At 42.7% G+C, this 16,106-nt stretch overlaps 1 protein-coding gene across 1 annotated transcript in view; it reads left to right on the top strand.

Annotated features, from left to right (window-relative positions):
- Positions 1-16,106, top strand: part of LOC143171960 (myocyte-specific enhancer factor 2C-like) — a 206,023-nt gene that overhangs the window by 87,237 nt on the left and 102,680 nt on the right. Inside the window, exons 7-8 of the mRNA XM_076361146.1 lie at positions 5,281-5,409; positions 15,702-15,905. Coding sequence (XP_076217261.1) covers positions 15,732-15,905 — 174 coding nt within the window. The 5' untranslated portion in view covers positions 5,281-5,409; positions 15,702-15,731. The remainder of the gene's footprint in view (positions 1-5,280; positions 5,410-15,701; positions 15,906-16,106) is intronic.

Raw genomic sequence — 16,106 nt, 5'->3', positions numbered from 1 at the left:
CCAGGTTCTCCACCCGGGCAGCAATATCTTGCCACAATGCAGCAGCCCAGATGGGTTTGCCTCTGCGCTGCCAGTTGCTCTGCTTCCATTGCTGCAACCACCCCCACAGGGCATTTGCCACCATCCATGACTCAGTATAGAGATAGAGCACTGGCCACTTTTCTCGGTCAGCAATGTCTAAAGCCAGCTGGATGGCCTTTACTTCTGCAAATTGGCTCGATTCACCTTCTCCTTCAGCAGTTTCTACAACTTGTCGCATAGGACTCCATGCAGCAGCTTTCCACCTCCGATGCTTTCCCACAAGACGACAGGACCCATCAGTGTGAACAGGGCACATTGCTTCTCATTTTCTGGTAGTTCATTATACATTGGGGCCTCCTCAGCACGCGTCACCTCCTCCTCTGGCGACATTCCGAAATCTTTGCCCTCTGGCCAATCCATGATCACTTCCAGGATTCCTGGGCGACTGGGGTTTCCTTTTTGAGCCCGTTTTGTGATTAGTGCGACCCACTTCCTCCACGTAGCATCAGTTGCATGATGTGTACAGGGGACCCTCCCTCTGAACATCCCGCCCAGCACCGGCAGTCGGGGTGCCAGGAGGAGCTGTGCTTCAGTGCCGATCACTTCCGAAGCAGCTCGAACCCCTTCATATGCTGCCAATATCTCTTTTTCAGTTGGAGTATAGTGGGCCTCGGATTCTCTGTATCCCCGACTCCAAAGCCCTAGGGGTCGACCTCGAGTCTCCCCTGGTGCTTTCTGCCAGACGATCCAGGTAGGGCCATTCTCCCCGGCTGCGGTGTAGAGCACATTTTTTACATCTTGCCCTGCCCGGACTGGCCCCAGGGCTACTGCGTGAGCTATCTCCTGTTTAATTTGTTCAAAAGCTTGTCGTTGCTCAGGGCCCCATTTGAAATCGTTCTTCTTTCGGGTCACTTGATAGAGAGGGCTTACAATCAGACTGTAATTTGGAATATGCATTCTCCAAAACCCCACGACGCCTAAGAAAGCTTCTGTTTCCTTTTTGCTGGTTGGTGGAGACATGGCTGTTATTTTGTTGATCACATCCATTGGGATCTGACGACGTCCATCTTGCCATTTTATTCCTAAAAACTGGATCTCCTGTGCAGGTCCCTTGACCTTACTTTGTTTTATGGCAAAACCAGCCTTCAGCAGGATTTGGACTATTTCCTTCCCTTTTTCAAAAACTTCTCCTGCTGTGTTGCCCCCACACGATGATGTCATCAATGGATTGCAGGAGTTCCGGAGCCTCACCCTGTTCCAGTGCAGTCCAGATCAGTCCATGGTGGGGCTGTGTTTCCACCCCTGGGGCAGTCGGTTCCAGGTGTGCCGGACACCCCTCCAAGTGAAAGCAAACTGTGGCCTGCACTCTGCTGCCAAAGGGATTGAGAAAAACGCATTAGCAATATCAATTGTGGCATACCACTTGGCTGCCTTTGACTCCAGTTCGTATTGAAGTTCTAGCATGTCTGGCACAGCAGCACTCAGCGGTGGCGTGACTTCATTTAGGCCACGATAGTCTACTGTTAGTCTCCACTCTCCATTAGACTTCCGCACTGGCCATATGGGACTGTTAAAGGGTGAGCGGGTCTTGCTGATCACTCCTTGGCTCTCCAGCTGATGCATCAGCTTATGGATGGGAATCAGGGAGTCTCGGTTGGTGCGGTATTGCCACCAGTGCACCGTGGTGGTAGCAATTGGCACCTGTTGGTCTTCGACCTTCAGCAACCCCACAACAGAGGGGTCCTCCGAGAGACCAGGCAAGGTGGACAGCTGTTTAATTTCCTCCGTCTCCAAGGCAGCTATACCAAAAGCCCACCGGTACCCTTTTGGGTCCTTGAAATACCCTCTCCTGAGGTAGTCTATGCCAAGGATGCACGGAGCCTCTGGGCCAGTCACAATGGGGTGCTTCTGCCACCCATTCCCAGTTAGACTCACTTCGGCTTCCAATGCAGTTAGCTTTTGGGATCCCCCCGTCACCCCAGAAATACAGATGGGTTCTGCCCCTTTATAGCTTGATGGCATATCGGGTACACCGTGCACCGGTGTCTACTAGAGCCTTATACTCCTGTGGGTCCGATGTGCCAGGCCACCGAATCCACACAGTCCAGTAAACCCGGTTGTCCCTTTCCTCCCCCTGGCTGGAGGCAGGGCCCCTCTAGTCCTCATCACAGTACTCGTTTCTCATTTCTTGTACGTACGAGTCCGAAGTTTCTTCATTAAGATCAGGAGTAAGATCAGCCCTTCTACTCTCTCTGGGGAACTGCCCGCTGGAAACTGGAGCAGCATTTTTCCTGGAAGAACCCCCTTCTGTGATGGTTTTCCCTTGCAATTCGCGTACCCGTGCCCCTAGGGCTGCAGTAGGTTTTCCATCCCACTTCCTCATGTCCTCTCCGTAGTCATGTAGGTAAAACCATAGGGTGCCCCGTGGTGTGTACCCTTTATATTCTCTCTCTTGAGCAAAAGAACGCTGACTCCTAATAGCCGAGATACTGGTCCGTACAGGTGAGGAGTAGGACCTATCCTCTCTGAGTTGCTGGATCTCCCGGGACAGTTTTTCCACAGCCGAGACGAGGGAGGAAGAGAGACTTTCCTCATATTGCCGGAGTTGACTAGCCAATTCATCCACTGTTTGTTCCTCTCCATCTTTCCAGGTCATCACTGCCAATGAATTGGCGTATGACGATGGTGAGCTCCTTAGAAACTTCCGCCACATGGGTCGTGTGCACTTGACTTCGTCTGGATCTTTGGATAGCTGTTCATTGTTCAGGTCACCATAAATCACCTTCAGCACAGCTAGTTCTCTCAGAAACTGGATACCCTTCTCCGTGGTGGTCCACTTGCTTGGGCAACATATGACATCTTCCTTAAAGGGATACCTTTCCTTCACGCTTGACAAGAGTCGTCTCCAAAGGCTGAGGACTCATGTCCCTTTTCCAGTCGCTTTCTCAATGCCCCCTTCCCTAGAAAGGGATCCCAGCTGCTTGGCTTCCCTACCCTCTAATTCCAGGCTACTGGCCCCATTATCCCAGCATCGGAGCAGCCAGGTGACAATATGCTCGCCTGGACGGCGGCTGAAATCTTTTCGTATATCTCGCAGCTCACTCAGGGATAGAGATCGGGTGGTCACTGCCTCGTTTATGAGTTCTTCCTCTTCTTCCTCCCCGATCAGCGGCCGGCCCTCCTCCTCCTGTTCTCGTGATGGCCCTTCTCCAGGGTAGTCGTACAGTTCTTCCTCCGGCTCCCTTTTAGAAGAAGCTTCTTCCTCCCTTACTAAACGAGCCAACTTCCGCTTCCAAGATTTCTTCTTGTGTACAGGGGCGACTGTTACCGGCACAGGCTGGTTCTTTGGTTCAGCCACAGGGCCTGTCACCGGGGTCTGAGTGGCCGCAGGGCCTGTTGCCGGAGTCTGAGTCGCCGCAGTGCCTGTCACTGGGGTCTGAGTGGCCGCAGGGCCTGTCGCTACTTTTGGAGTGACCACAGGGTGTGTCGTTTTACTGTCAGAGCCAGCGACCTTCTCTTCCCTTTGAGGGTACTGAATGGTGTTGAACAGGGCTCGGTAGGCATGGGCCAGGCCCCAGCACGTTGCAATGATCTGCATCTCTCTGGAGTTGCCAGGGTGACAGCATACTTTGTCCAAATATTCTACTAACTCTTCAGGATTCTGCACTTGCTCAGGGGTGAAGTTCCAAAACACTGGGGGTGCCCATTGGCCTAGGTACTTGCCCATCTTGTCCCACACACCCTGCCACTCATAACTATTCAGCCTTGGGGCAGATCTCTGGATGATATTCTTAAATTGCTTACCAACTTTAGACAAAACCTAAACAATATTCCAAAGAAGTACCAATAGAAGTATCTTAACTGCCCAAGGATGTTCAAAATACTGAAAAGTTACTGTAATGAAGGAGGGAACATCATAGAAGAAGGTAGTGACACTGCCATTCTGTATTTCCTCCGTAAAAAAACTCTCAGAGAAGTCACTGTAATTGCTGGTTGTCTCCACGAAATGGTATCCGTGGTACAGTAACGGCTTCATTGCGAAACTTACATACCACGCTAACGTCAAGGTCAATGTTCTAAAAACAAACCTCACAAGCGAGACATCACTATTCACTGCAGACCACAGCAAACTGCAAAAACCAACACCAATCTTTAACATGTACAGCAGGAAAAAGAGCACGATGCAGATTATACAAATCAATATCGAGAACAGAGGAACCAACATTGTGACCCACAACTACTAACAGATATAAATTCCTTAATACACTCCGGTTAATCTGTTATTATCTCAACCCTTCGTGCCCCACGTTGGGCGCCAAAAAGGACTGTCGTGGTTTAACCTCAGTCGGCAACTGAGCACCACACAGCCGCTCGCTCACTCCCCCCACCCCCAGTGGGATGGGGGAGAGAATTGGAAGAGCACAAGTGAGAAAAACTCGTGGGTTGAGATAAAAATAGTTTAATAATTGAAATAAAATGATAATAATAATAATATCATAATAATGATACACAAAGCAAGTGATGCACAGTGCAATTGCTCACCGCCTGCCGACCGATGCCCAGCCAGTCCCCGAGCAGCAGCCCCCCCGGCCAGCTTTCCCCCACTTTATGTGCTGAGCATGATGTCTCATGGTATGGAATGTCCCTTTGGCCAGTTTGGCTGTGCCCCCTCCCAGCTTCTTGTGCACCTCCAGCCTTCTCAGTCGGTAGAGCATGGGAAGCTGAAAAGTCCTTGGCTAGTGTAAGCATTACCTAGCAACAACTAAAACATCGGTGTGTTATCAACTTTGTTCTCATCCTAAATCCAAAACACAGCATTGTACCAGCTACTAGGAAGGAAATTAACTCTCTCCCAGCCGAAACCAGGACACCACTCGATCAGAATCATCCCTGTAACTACGGCAGCTATTTTCCAGTTGTTTAAATCTGTAATCTAAAAAGCATCTTCACTGTAACGGACCATCATTCCCTACTGCTTGTCTCAACGGAGCTTGCAACACGGTTCCCTATCAGTTACAAGTTCTCCTTGCCGCAGACAAATAACAGATAACAGACAAATACTTACAATAATTGTTACCGCAATTGCTCTTAACATTTACCTTGAGCGGGGACTCTAACCCCTTTTAAACCAAATGGGGACTCTAACCCCTTCCCGGGTCCCAAACCCAACCCTGCAGAGCTTTCGCTGTGTCTGACGGGCAGGTAACCAAGTTTCCAAAAGAATGCCTTATTACTCACAAAGCAGTGTTCTTCGCTCAGGGGCTCTTCGGTCCGAGGATCGGGAAAGGTCCTCTCCGAGAATCCCTCGGTGCCAGCTGAGGTTCTGCGATTCCAGGATCCGTCGAGGCTCAAGAGCTACATCCCACCTGGGTCGCCAAAACTGTTACCGTAAGTCGGCAAAATAGAAACTCTCTAAGACTCAATTTGGAGTTTTAGAAAGCAGGCATTCTTTATTGCGGCGCCGGGCACACAGGGGATCGCTCCACCTAGTGCGCGCGCCGAGTTGCTCAACTACAGAAGTCATATACAGTTAGAGTATACATATTCATTAGATTTCTGAGTAATTATTAACATATTCATGCTATTTCCCGGAACTCATTAACATATGTAAAAGTCTTTGACGCATGCACTCTTATGTTCATTGGTGGTCTTCCAGGGTCCTCTGGTGGTTGTCGATAGTCTTCCTCACCGTGTCCGCTAGTTGAACTCAGTCTTCGTGGATGCACAGTTTGTTCTTTGGCTCAGTTGCGCAATTTTGCGCAAATAAACAAACTAGTTTATTTCAGCATAGCTTCCTTGTCTATTCTACTCCAAGATACAAAGTTTCAAGGCCTCCTTCTATCTACTGAATGTCTAGCTTATCTACTCACGGGGTATTTCAAACTCGGCTACATTACCTCATATGTTTATTTAACATTCCTTTGTACTTGGTATCACCCTCAGATAATTATTTTTAGATTAAAACATATATGCTTAACTGTGCTACTAAGCATCATTCTGTTCAATGAACCTTTGTCTTAAATATAATATTCTCTTTATCTTTTACATATATTTGTATTCCCCCTCTTGCTTACATTAAATTGCACACAACAAGAAATATCCTTGGAATATATCATTACAGTTAGGCCCTGGTCCTATTTTTTTCAGAAAAGTTAGGTTTCTGTAAGCAAAGAATACACCCCAAGTTTTCACGACTCCCAAATTTTAGTGACCTGCACAGCCCTGATAGCACTTTTCATGTTGTGCCAGACTACCTCAGAGGTAAAGTTTTAAGAGAGATGCTAAACTGAGTCATGAATTTCTAGAATGTAGTTAAGTGTGTTTGTATTACAAATGTATGTTTTGAGCATAATTTAGAGTGAATTGGTGTAAGGTAAAGTTTTAGGTCAAATTACTTTTAATTTGAAGTGTGAGCAAGAAGCCTAAGTAAAGAGACTACAATATTAAATAAGCCATCTCCCAACACAGTAGAGCTGAAAACTAGTGCAGACACAGGCACAGCCTTGCTTTCTTGCAAGGAATGGATTGGAAAGCCCTGGGGGAGAAAGAGCTGGAGGTGGGAAGCAGAACTGAAGCCACTGTGGAGAAGAAGTTACATACTTCCTGTTATGAAAGGAAATGCAGACAAATGTGCTTCCTGACCATTTGCTCAGCAGGGGATGAAATATTCTTTGACTTTTACCTTACAAACATTTTAGCTGCACAGAACTAGTAAACATGTCTTTTATCCTAAGCATCTATTTGTACCTGCCAGAAAGAGTGCTGGGATACAGAAAAAAGTCCCCTTTCTTGTATATTGTATTAGCCAGTGTGTTTTTGATTGATATGATTTTTCCATTAATGTGATGTCTTTGCCTAGAACATGTACATATATATACATCTATAAATAATGGGTTTAATCTTATCATCTGTCTGATTCAACTAAAAGAAATGAAATAGCAGAGATTCACCACTATTCTTGCATCCCTATCTGTTCTTTAGATCTTAATTTATAAGTTAAAGTGTGAAGCATACTTGATACTGCTAACCTAATAATTTCTGAGTTGCTATGTCATCTGTTAATTAACACATCTTCAAATTATCCCTCCTCTTGACTCAAGAAGAAAAAAATTAATATCAAAGATCCACCATCATTTTAGGATTGGGGAAAACTAAATTATATTGCTATTTTTAGTTTTTGACCAGTTATTTATGTACTAATATACTAAAAATAGGGCATAACAAAGAAGTACAAAGCCTTTTTTATACAATATAGAATATAGAATAGAATCATAGAATCACAGAATCATAGAATAGTTTGGGTTGGAAGGGACCTTTAAAGGTCATCTAGTCCAACCCCCCTGCCATGGGCAGGGACATCTTCAACTAGATCAGGTCGCTCAGAGCCCTGTCCAACCTGACCTTGAATGTTTCCAGGGATGGGTGGGGCATCCACCACCTCTCTGGGCAACCTATTCCAGTGTCTCACCACTTTCTTCCTTATATCTAGTCTATATCTGCCCCCCCTTTACTTTAGAGCCATTCCCCCTTGTCCTGTCGCAACAGGCCCTGCTAAAAAGTCTGTCCCCATCTTTCTTATAAGCCCCCTTTAAGTAATGATAGGCTGCAATAAGGTCTCCCCGAAGCCTTCTCTTCTCTAGGCTGAACAACCCCAGCTCTCTCAGCCTTTCTTCATAGGAGAGGTGTCCCATCCCCCCGATCATTTTTGTGGCCCTCTTCCGGACCCGCTCCAACAGGTCCGTGTCTTTCTTATGCTGAGGGCTCCAGAGCTGGACGCAGTACTCCAGGTGGGGTCTCACCAGAGCAGAGTAGAGGGGCAGAATCACCTCCCTCGACCTGCTGGCCACGCTTCTTTTGATGCAGCCAGGATACGATTGGCCTTCTGGGCTGCGAGCGCACATTGCTGGCTCATGTCCAGCTTTTCATTCACCAGTACCCCCAAGTCCTTCTCGGCAGGGCTGCTCTCAATCCCCTAGCCTGTATTGATACTGGGGGTTGCCCCGACCCAGGTGCAGGACCTTGCACTTGGCCTTGTTGAACCTCATGAGGTTCACATGGGCCCACTTCTCGAGCTTGTCCAGGTCCCTCTGGATGGCATCCCATCCCTCTGGCCTGTCGACCGCACCACTCAGCTTGGTGTCCTCTGCAAACTTGCTGAGGGTGCACTCGATCCCACTGTCTATGTCATTAATAAAGATATTGAACAGTACCAGTCCCAACACGGATCTCTGAGGGACACCACTTGTTACTGATCTCCATTTGGACATAGAGCTGTTGATTGTAACTCTTTGGACACGTCCATCCAGCCAATTCCTTACCCATCTAACAGTCCATCCGTCAAACCCATATCTCTCCAATTTAGAGGCAAGAATGTTGTGTGGGACCATATCAAAGGCCTTGCAGAAGTTGCTCTTCCCTTGTCCACTGATGCAGTCCCTCTATCATAGAAGGCCACCAGATTAGTTAGGCACAATTTGCCCTTGGTGAAGCCATGTTGGTGTCCCTAATGACCTCACTGTCTTCCATATGTTTCGACATGTCTTCCAGGAGGATCTGTTCCATGATCTTACTGGGCACGGAGGTGAGGCTGACTGGCTGGTAGTTCCCAGGGTCCTCCTTTTTACCCTTTTTAAAAATGGGTGTGATGTTTCCAGTCCAATATGACATGCCCAGCCACTGTGTAAAGGAAGATTTGTCTAGAGTGAATCCTCCACTGGTACTGCTTCCCAATCACACTGAGGGTTACTGTAAAGATTTTTGCAGCCAAGCCGCTTCATATGACAAACAGATCTAAACAAAATCAAATACGAGGAAGTGGAAGAAGGAATATGACAAGAGCTGGTCCCTTCTAGTAGTTATTGGGGTTTCAACATATGATAGGATTACGTGCCTGGCAGTGCCACGTTAGCCAAAAGTCCCTTGATTTATATATGGCCAACTTGATTTTATTATATTTAAAGGTAGGTATATTGCTCACGTGGTACTTCCTACTTGCCAAATATCTTGTATCTACCATGCCTACTCTGGGCTCTGTGTCAGAAATTTAGATATCTCAAATGGAATAAGGACAAACAGAATATTTCTTCTTGACCAGGCAGTGTATGTATCAGATACTTTGATGTATCAGTGTCGTGGTTTAACCTCAGCCGGCAACTAAGCACCACACAGCTGCTCACTCACTCCCCCCACAGTGGTATTGGGGAGAGAATCGGAAAGGTAAAAGTGAGAAAACTCGTGGGTTGAGATAAAGACAGTTTAATAGGTAAAGCAAAAGCTGCACACGCAAGCAAAGCAAAACAAGGAATTCATTCACTACTTCCCATCGGCAGGCAGGTGTTCAGCCATCTCCAGGAAAGCAGGGCTCCATCACGCATAATGGTTACTTGGGAAGACAAACACCATCACTCCGAACGTCCCCCCCTCTCCTTCTTCTTTCCCCAGCTTTATATGCTGAGCATGACGTCACATGGTATGGAATATCCCTTTGGTCAGTTGGGGTCAGCTGTCCTGGCTGTGCCCCCTCCCAGCTTCTTGTGCACCCCCAGCCTTCTCAGTCGGTAGAGCATGGGAAACTGAAAAGTCCTTGACTAGTGTAAGCACTACCTAGCAACAACTAAAACATTGGTGAGTTATCAACTTTGTTCTCACCCTAAATCCAAAACACAGCACTGTACCAGCTACTAGGAAGGAAATTAACTCTATGCCTGCCGAAACCAGGACAATCAGTAGGCCCTGTTTTCCCTAGTCACTCACACATAATGGGAAGGATTACGTGCAAATTCCCTGTTTCTCTCTTTTTCCTACATCAGCAACTAAATATATTTATAATTAGGATAGGAAGAAATAAGGGAAAAACTGATATTTTGCCACTGACTGGATTGAATTGCTTGAAAGAGCACAGGACTGCTACTTTCAAAACAGGAAATCTAAGCATATACGCTGTGATTTTCAGTAACAAATATGGAGTACTCATAGTGCCACTACTATTATGGGTCATTTGTCCAAAATCAGTGTCTCAGAATCTGTGAGATTTCAGAATAAAGGATGAGAAGGAGCTTAATTAAAAACAAACCAAAACAAAAACCCCTCAAAAAACAGACCAATCTCCCACCCAAAAAAATACAGACAGAAAGAAAGGTTACTGTTGTGGTTTAACCCGGCAGGCAGCTAAACACCACACAGCCATTCAGTCACTCCCCCCACCCCCCCACCCAGTGGGATGGGGGAGAGAATCAGAGAGAAAAAAAAAGTAAAATTCATGGGTTGAGATAAAGACAGTTTAATAGGATAGAAAAGGAAGGGAAAATAATAATAATGGTAAAAGAATATACAAAACAAGTGATGCACAATGCAATTGCTCACCACCTGCTGATCGATGCCCAGCCAGTTCCCGAGCAGCGGCCGTGCCCCCCCGGCCAACCTCCCCCCCAGTTTATATACTGAGCATGACATAGAATAGCCCTTTGGCCAGTTTGGGTCAACTGTCCTGGCTGTGCCCCCTCCCAGCTTCTTGCTGGCAGGGCATGAGAAGCTGAAAAGTCCTTGACTAGTATAAGCACTGCTTAGCAACAACTAAAACATCAGTGTGTTATCAACATTATTCCCATCCTAAATCCAAAACACAGCACTATACCAGCTACTAGGAAGAAAATTAACTCTGTCCCAGCCGAAACCAGGACAGTTACATTGCTGCAAAGATAAATAAAGAGTCCTGAAGGCTGTATTAGTCAAATAGCAGTATTTATGTCTGGTTCTGTTCCTCCACTGATGTATTAACATCTGTAAGGAGCACAACATTTTTGTTATAAATTTAACTAAATAAAGACTATTGCCAGTGGCTACTATCACCATTTTCTAGTAAAGCATTTGGGTTGAAAAATTGGTGGACGCATTCACATATGCACACACATTTAAATTTCAGCATGTGAAAGGATCTACACTCAAAACCAAGTAACATTGTCTCCTAGTGTATTAGTAATAAGTATTACTTACTACAAATCAAAGTCTGGCTCTGGACCAAACTACCACCTAAATGGAGCATATTGCAGTGTGTGCTCATATACACCTGCATTCTGGCTGTCTACAGCCCCATTCATAGACATTGCAATGGGTAGTCCATAAACCATCCCCCAGCAAGACTCTTGTAGCTTTAGGCATGAAGAGCTAGTTGAGTGGTCTTTCCATGATCTTGAAGAAGAGCCAGAGTTGAAGTGAAAAAACATCCTTTTGACAATCCTCTTTTGTCAATGCCTTTCCTTTAGCACATTCAGTGGGTTTCACCTTTAGCCAGTTTCATTCAAAAATGCACAAAAAGCTAACCTTGATTTATATCAGTGAAGGTAGAAACTGACTCATCACTGTTTTTTGTTTAGTTTTCCTAATACTTGAAATAAGCACCTGATTTGCTCACAGCCTATATATTCATCAGCATTTATACTTCTTACCATACAAAAATGCTGTGGGCTTTAGGAACCTGATCTTCGAGGTACCATCATTCCCATTACAAAGACAGTTTGGCTCTTAAGTTTTGAAAAATAACCTTTAAATTAATAAAAGAACTATAGCATTTATCAAATAGTAGTAGACTAGTGGGGTTTTTTTCTTACAGATTTCATACGCAGGGATGGAATTAGGTTATTTTTTGATATGTTTCAGGGGTAAATGTGGTACTCTCTGCGCAGTGCTTTTTTTGCAATAGATATAAAACTATGCATAAAAAGCCTCATAAAAGTATTTAGGAACTATGTTACTGTTTTATACCTTTCGTTTTCTATGTACATGCTTAGAGAAGTTTTAAAGACAGTTGAATACTGGCCTCTTATCTCTTCCGCTTCCTCCCTCTACTCTGCTTTCATTACCCCCAATTCTCACACTATCATTATAAAATATTATCCTAGTCCAAAAGAGAAGTACTTCATAAATTGCCTACCTTCTTCCTGAAAAGCAGAAATTTTTTTAACAGAAAAAGACCTACAAATTAGCAGTGGTTTAGACAGCAGGTATAATTAATCATATCTTGACTAAGTTTGACAGAGAAGAACCATGTAGTGATTTGATTCTTGCTGCTGAAAAGTTAAATATTAAACAGATATCATTGAAATGCATGCATTTTTTAGCTGTCCTTTTTAAATATATTGATGAATTGGCTTATTGTCCATATGTTTTCTTTCAGTTTCTCTAGTGCTCTTTATGTTATTAAGATTCTTCCTCCCAAAGACACTGTCCTGAAAAAAATGACAGATTGTCTGTGATATATGATTCTATCATGACTGAGTAATTTGAATGCAGTATATGATAGTAAGTCCAGATTTTTTGGTGCTCTGGCTACAGCTACTCAAAAGCTTGTATTCATGTGGACTGTGTGTCTTGTTCATTCTCAGCACTGAGTCAGTACAATTTTTAAAGTGCAGTCAAAGCTTCCTAAGTGTAGGTTTCAAGCTGCCTAGACAAAGGAGGCTAAATGTTTTTAAACATTTATGCTAATCTTTACCACTCAGTGAGATTTCTGCATTACTAGAATATTTTCTGTTACCTTAGACAATATTTATTTGATATTTTTAGTTTAGGTGAATATGGTTCATATAACAAATTGAAACCAAAAAAAAGTTAAATAACAAAGAGGCTGTTTACTTATATTACTCACCTAAGTATTTTAGAGTATGGAAGAGAAGTATATTCATCTTCCTTATGTCGCCATATAAAAGAGATTATGCCAAAAGATAATTTGTTTTTAAAGAGCTTGAAAAGTGTTCTTAATCTTTCCTGAAATTACATACATACATTTGAAAATACAAGTTCACCCCTACTATAAGCTATTGTAAAAGCATGATAGATTTACATAAATATAAAATATAAAAATACATTATTACTTTTACATGTAAAAGCTCTAAAGTGCAACCTGTCAATGAGTGGCATATTTAAAAAGAAAAATAATATACCAGGTCACCAAGGAAACGGTAGTAGATAAAATTGTTTTTCATGCATTTAGGAGCAGTGGCAGAAAACATCTGATAGATTTGGAAAATGTTAGAAAGATCAAGGAGTTAACAGCAAACTGAATTCAGAGAAATCAAGATTATGTTTTAAAGAAAGAAAGAAAGAAAGATCTAGTTTATCCGTTGTCCTTTTTGCATTTTCCACAAAAAGGAACTCTAACCACTATCATTTTGATGATAAGTATTATGGAATAAGTATGAGCTATGCAGCACAGCTGTGTGGTTACTCTAAATGTTCAGGAGCACCTAATGGCTTTAAAGATATTTCTGTACTGGAGTGTGCTTTGATCGTAAGAAGCTGTAACATGCTAAATTCCGAGGTTTCTGTGCAACAGAAACCATACTGTATACAGATACTCCACCTACAGCACTGTGATCAAAAAGTTTATTGAAAAGTGTTTGAGATGCATAAAAATATGTTGTTAGTAGTGTTTAACTTTTTCTAAAACATGCTATAAATATATAAATGCGTTTCTGAACAAATGCATTGCAATTTTCTGCAATCAGCAAAATTATTAAAGTATTTGAAAGACTAGTATATTTTTTTCAGAATTTGCATGAAGTTTTGTTACCTATCTCATTATTCATTCCAAATACCAAAAGCCATTGAGACAGACCAATTTAGATAGAATTTACTATCAGTTATGTAAACTTCAGACCAATGCTGTGGAAAGTGTTTTTTAAAATGCTTGAATAATTGTATTTAATGGTAATTCATCTTTTCTTAACAGTATGTTGACAGAGAGGCTAAAGAGATTGAAATGGCAATAAGTGCAATAACATTTAGTATAGTTTTTGGTGAATAAATGTACAGAGTATCGGCACAGACCCTCATCTTCTTTGAGATGGACTAGCAAGTAGGGATTAGCAATACTTAAAGATCACATTTTCCATGGCATGACCTGTTGGGATTCTAAAGTAGGCTGGGGTTGTAGTTAGCATTAACGTGCATTAGGAATGTGACAAGATAAAACAGCAGCCATATGAATCATGTACAGAGGAATCTTCTTATCTCAGTACTAAACCAAGTGCAGAGGTACTACTACTTAAGACTACTAAGGAACTGATAGCAACAAGTGTGAGATTAGACAACTTGGCTGACTACCTGTCCTTGCCATATTGAATACCTTCACTATATGTTACATTTGATTAATAATATACTTAGAAAAGCCATATTTTTTTCTTTAAAAATCTTGTCACTGAAAATTGCTGGAGAAGAAAAAAGATGTAAAAACCCCACAGTCATTGTATACACTTAGTGGAAATTGCATATAGGAAGAAACAGAAGAAGAAGAAACAAATTCAATCATACAATTAGCTTAAACATCTCATGCTGTTTTCTTACTCTAAGCTACATATCTTATTGGAACTTGTAAGCTAGTGCAGAAATTAAAAAAACCCGAAATTTATTTGATGTGCAGGTCTTTGTCAAAACAATCCCTTTGGAAAATGATAGTTATGTACATACTGCTTAGGTTTTGCATGAAGTTTTAGGGCAATAGTTGATTTACTGAGAATTTCTAAGCACATCCCTATTTTTACCTATATAATATGACCAGAGTCATGTACTAAAAAAATGACAGTTCATATTTCTAAGCATCTACTTTGACATGGTAAGACCTTATTTCAAAGACGATATTTGTTGCTGGCCATCTAGTGTTTATTCTTCATTCTTGCTTTATTTCTCATTTCTCACATGAGAACTTGAGTGTTAAATAAGATGTATTTGAATTACCCACACTAGTGTGGTGGATTGACCCCAGCCAGCAGCCAAATACCCACACAGCCATTCACTCCCTCTCCTGTGGGATGGGGAGAAAAATAGAAGGAAGGGGAAAAGACTCGTGGGTCAAGATAACGACAGTTTAATAAAAAAAGTAAAAACTGCAAGCGCAAGCAAAGCAAAAAGAGGAATTCATTCACTATTTCCCATTGGCAGGCAGATGTCCAGCCACTTCCTGGGAAGCAGGGCCTCAGAATGCATAACAGTTACTTGGGAAGACAAATGCCGTAACCATGAATGTCCCCGCTTCCTCTTCCTTTCCCTGAGCTTTTGTTGCTGAGCACAATGTCATACAGTATGGAATATCCCTTTAGTCATTTTGGATCAGCTGTCTTGGCTGCGTCCTCTCCCAACCGCTTGTCCACCCCCAGCCTACTGGCTCAGGGTAGGGGGAGAAGAGAGAAAGCCTTAACGCTGTGCAAGCACTGTTCAGCAATAGCCAAAACATTGGTGTGTTATCAACACTGTTTTAGCCACAAATGCAAAGCACAGCACCATACAGGCTGCTATGAAGAAAGTTAACTCCATCCCAGCCAGATCCAGTACATCGAGATATTTCTTCAAAACTATTGTGTTTTTATATGAACACCGTATCTCTTTTACACTGAGGTGCAGTTTTAAAATATTGATGGGAAAGATGTATGCAGTGTAAACAGAGTGTTTAAGAACGGCAAAAGTAGCATAAACACTACATAGTGCTACTATGTCCCATACTATTTACTTGTAGCTTGAGTTTTGTGCAATGAGAATTACATATATTTCCTCAGTTACATAACACATCCACATGGATACTTATATTCTATTTTGGATCTTTATTTATTTATACTCTTCTAAAGTTGTTCAACTCAAAGACTACAGCAGTCACATGTTATGTGGACCTTTTTTCTTTTTTTTTTTTCCAGGTGACATTTACAAAGAGGAAATTTGGGTTAATGAAGAAGGCTTATGAGCTTAGTGTCTTATGTGACTGTGAGATTGCTCTCATCATCTTCAACAGCACCAACAAACTGTTTCAGTATGCCAGCACTGATATGGACAAAGTGTTGCTGAAATATACGGAGTACAACGAGCTACATGAGAGTCGAACAAATTTGGATATTGTTGAGGTAAGATTTTGTATTTTGTGAGGATTCTTTTTCTGACTTTGCTCTGAGACAGAGGTACTCAATTAAGATCTTGTAATAGCAAAACACTGAGCAATATTTTAAAATTGTTTCAAAGCACCTAAGATTAGGCATCTAATGGTATAATTTTAAAAAGTATTGGAAGGATGAGGTCCTGTCTTAAAGATATAGAAATCAATGAGA

Source organism: Aptenodytes patagonicus, chromosome W, assembly GCF_965638725.1.
Source record: "Aptenodytes patagonicus chromosome W, bAptPat1.pri.cur, whole genome shotgun sequence".
NCBI classification, from domain to species: domain Eukaryota; kingdom Metazoa; phylum Chordata; class Aves; order Sphenisciformes; family Spheniscidae; genus Aptenodytes; species Aptenodytes patagonicus.
The sequence above is the reverse complement of the archived record's forward strand: the minus strand, read 5'-3'. Positions and strand labels throughout refer to the sequence as shown.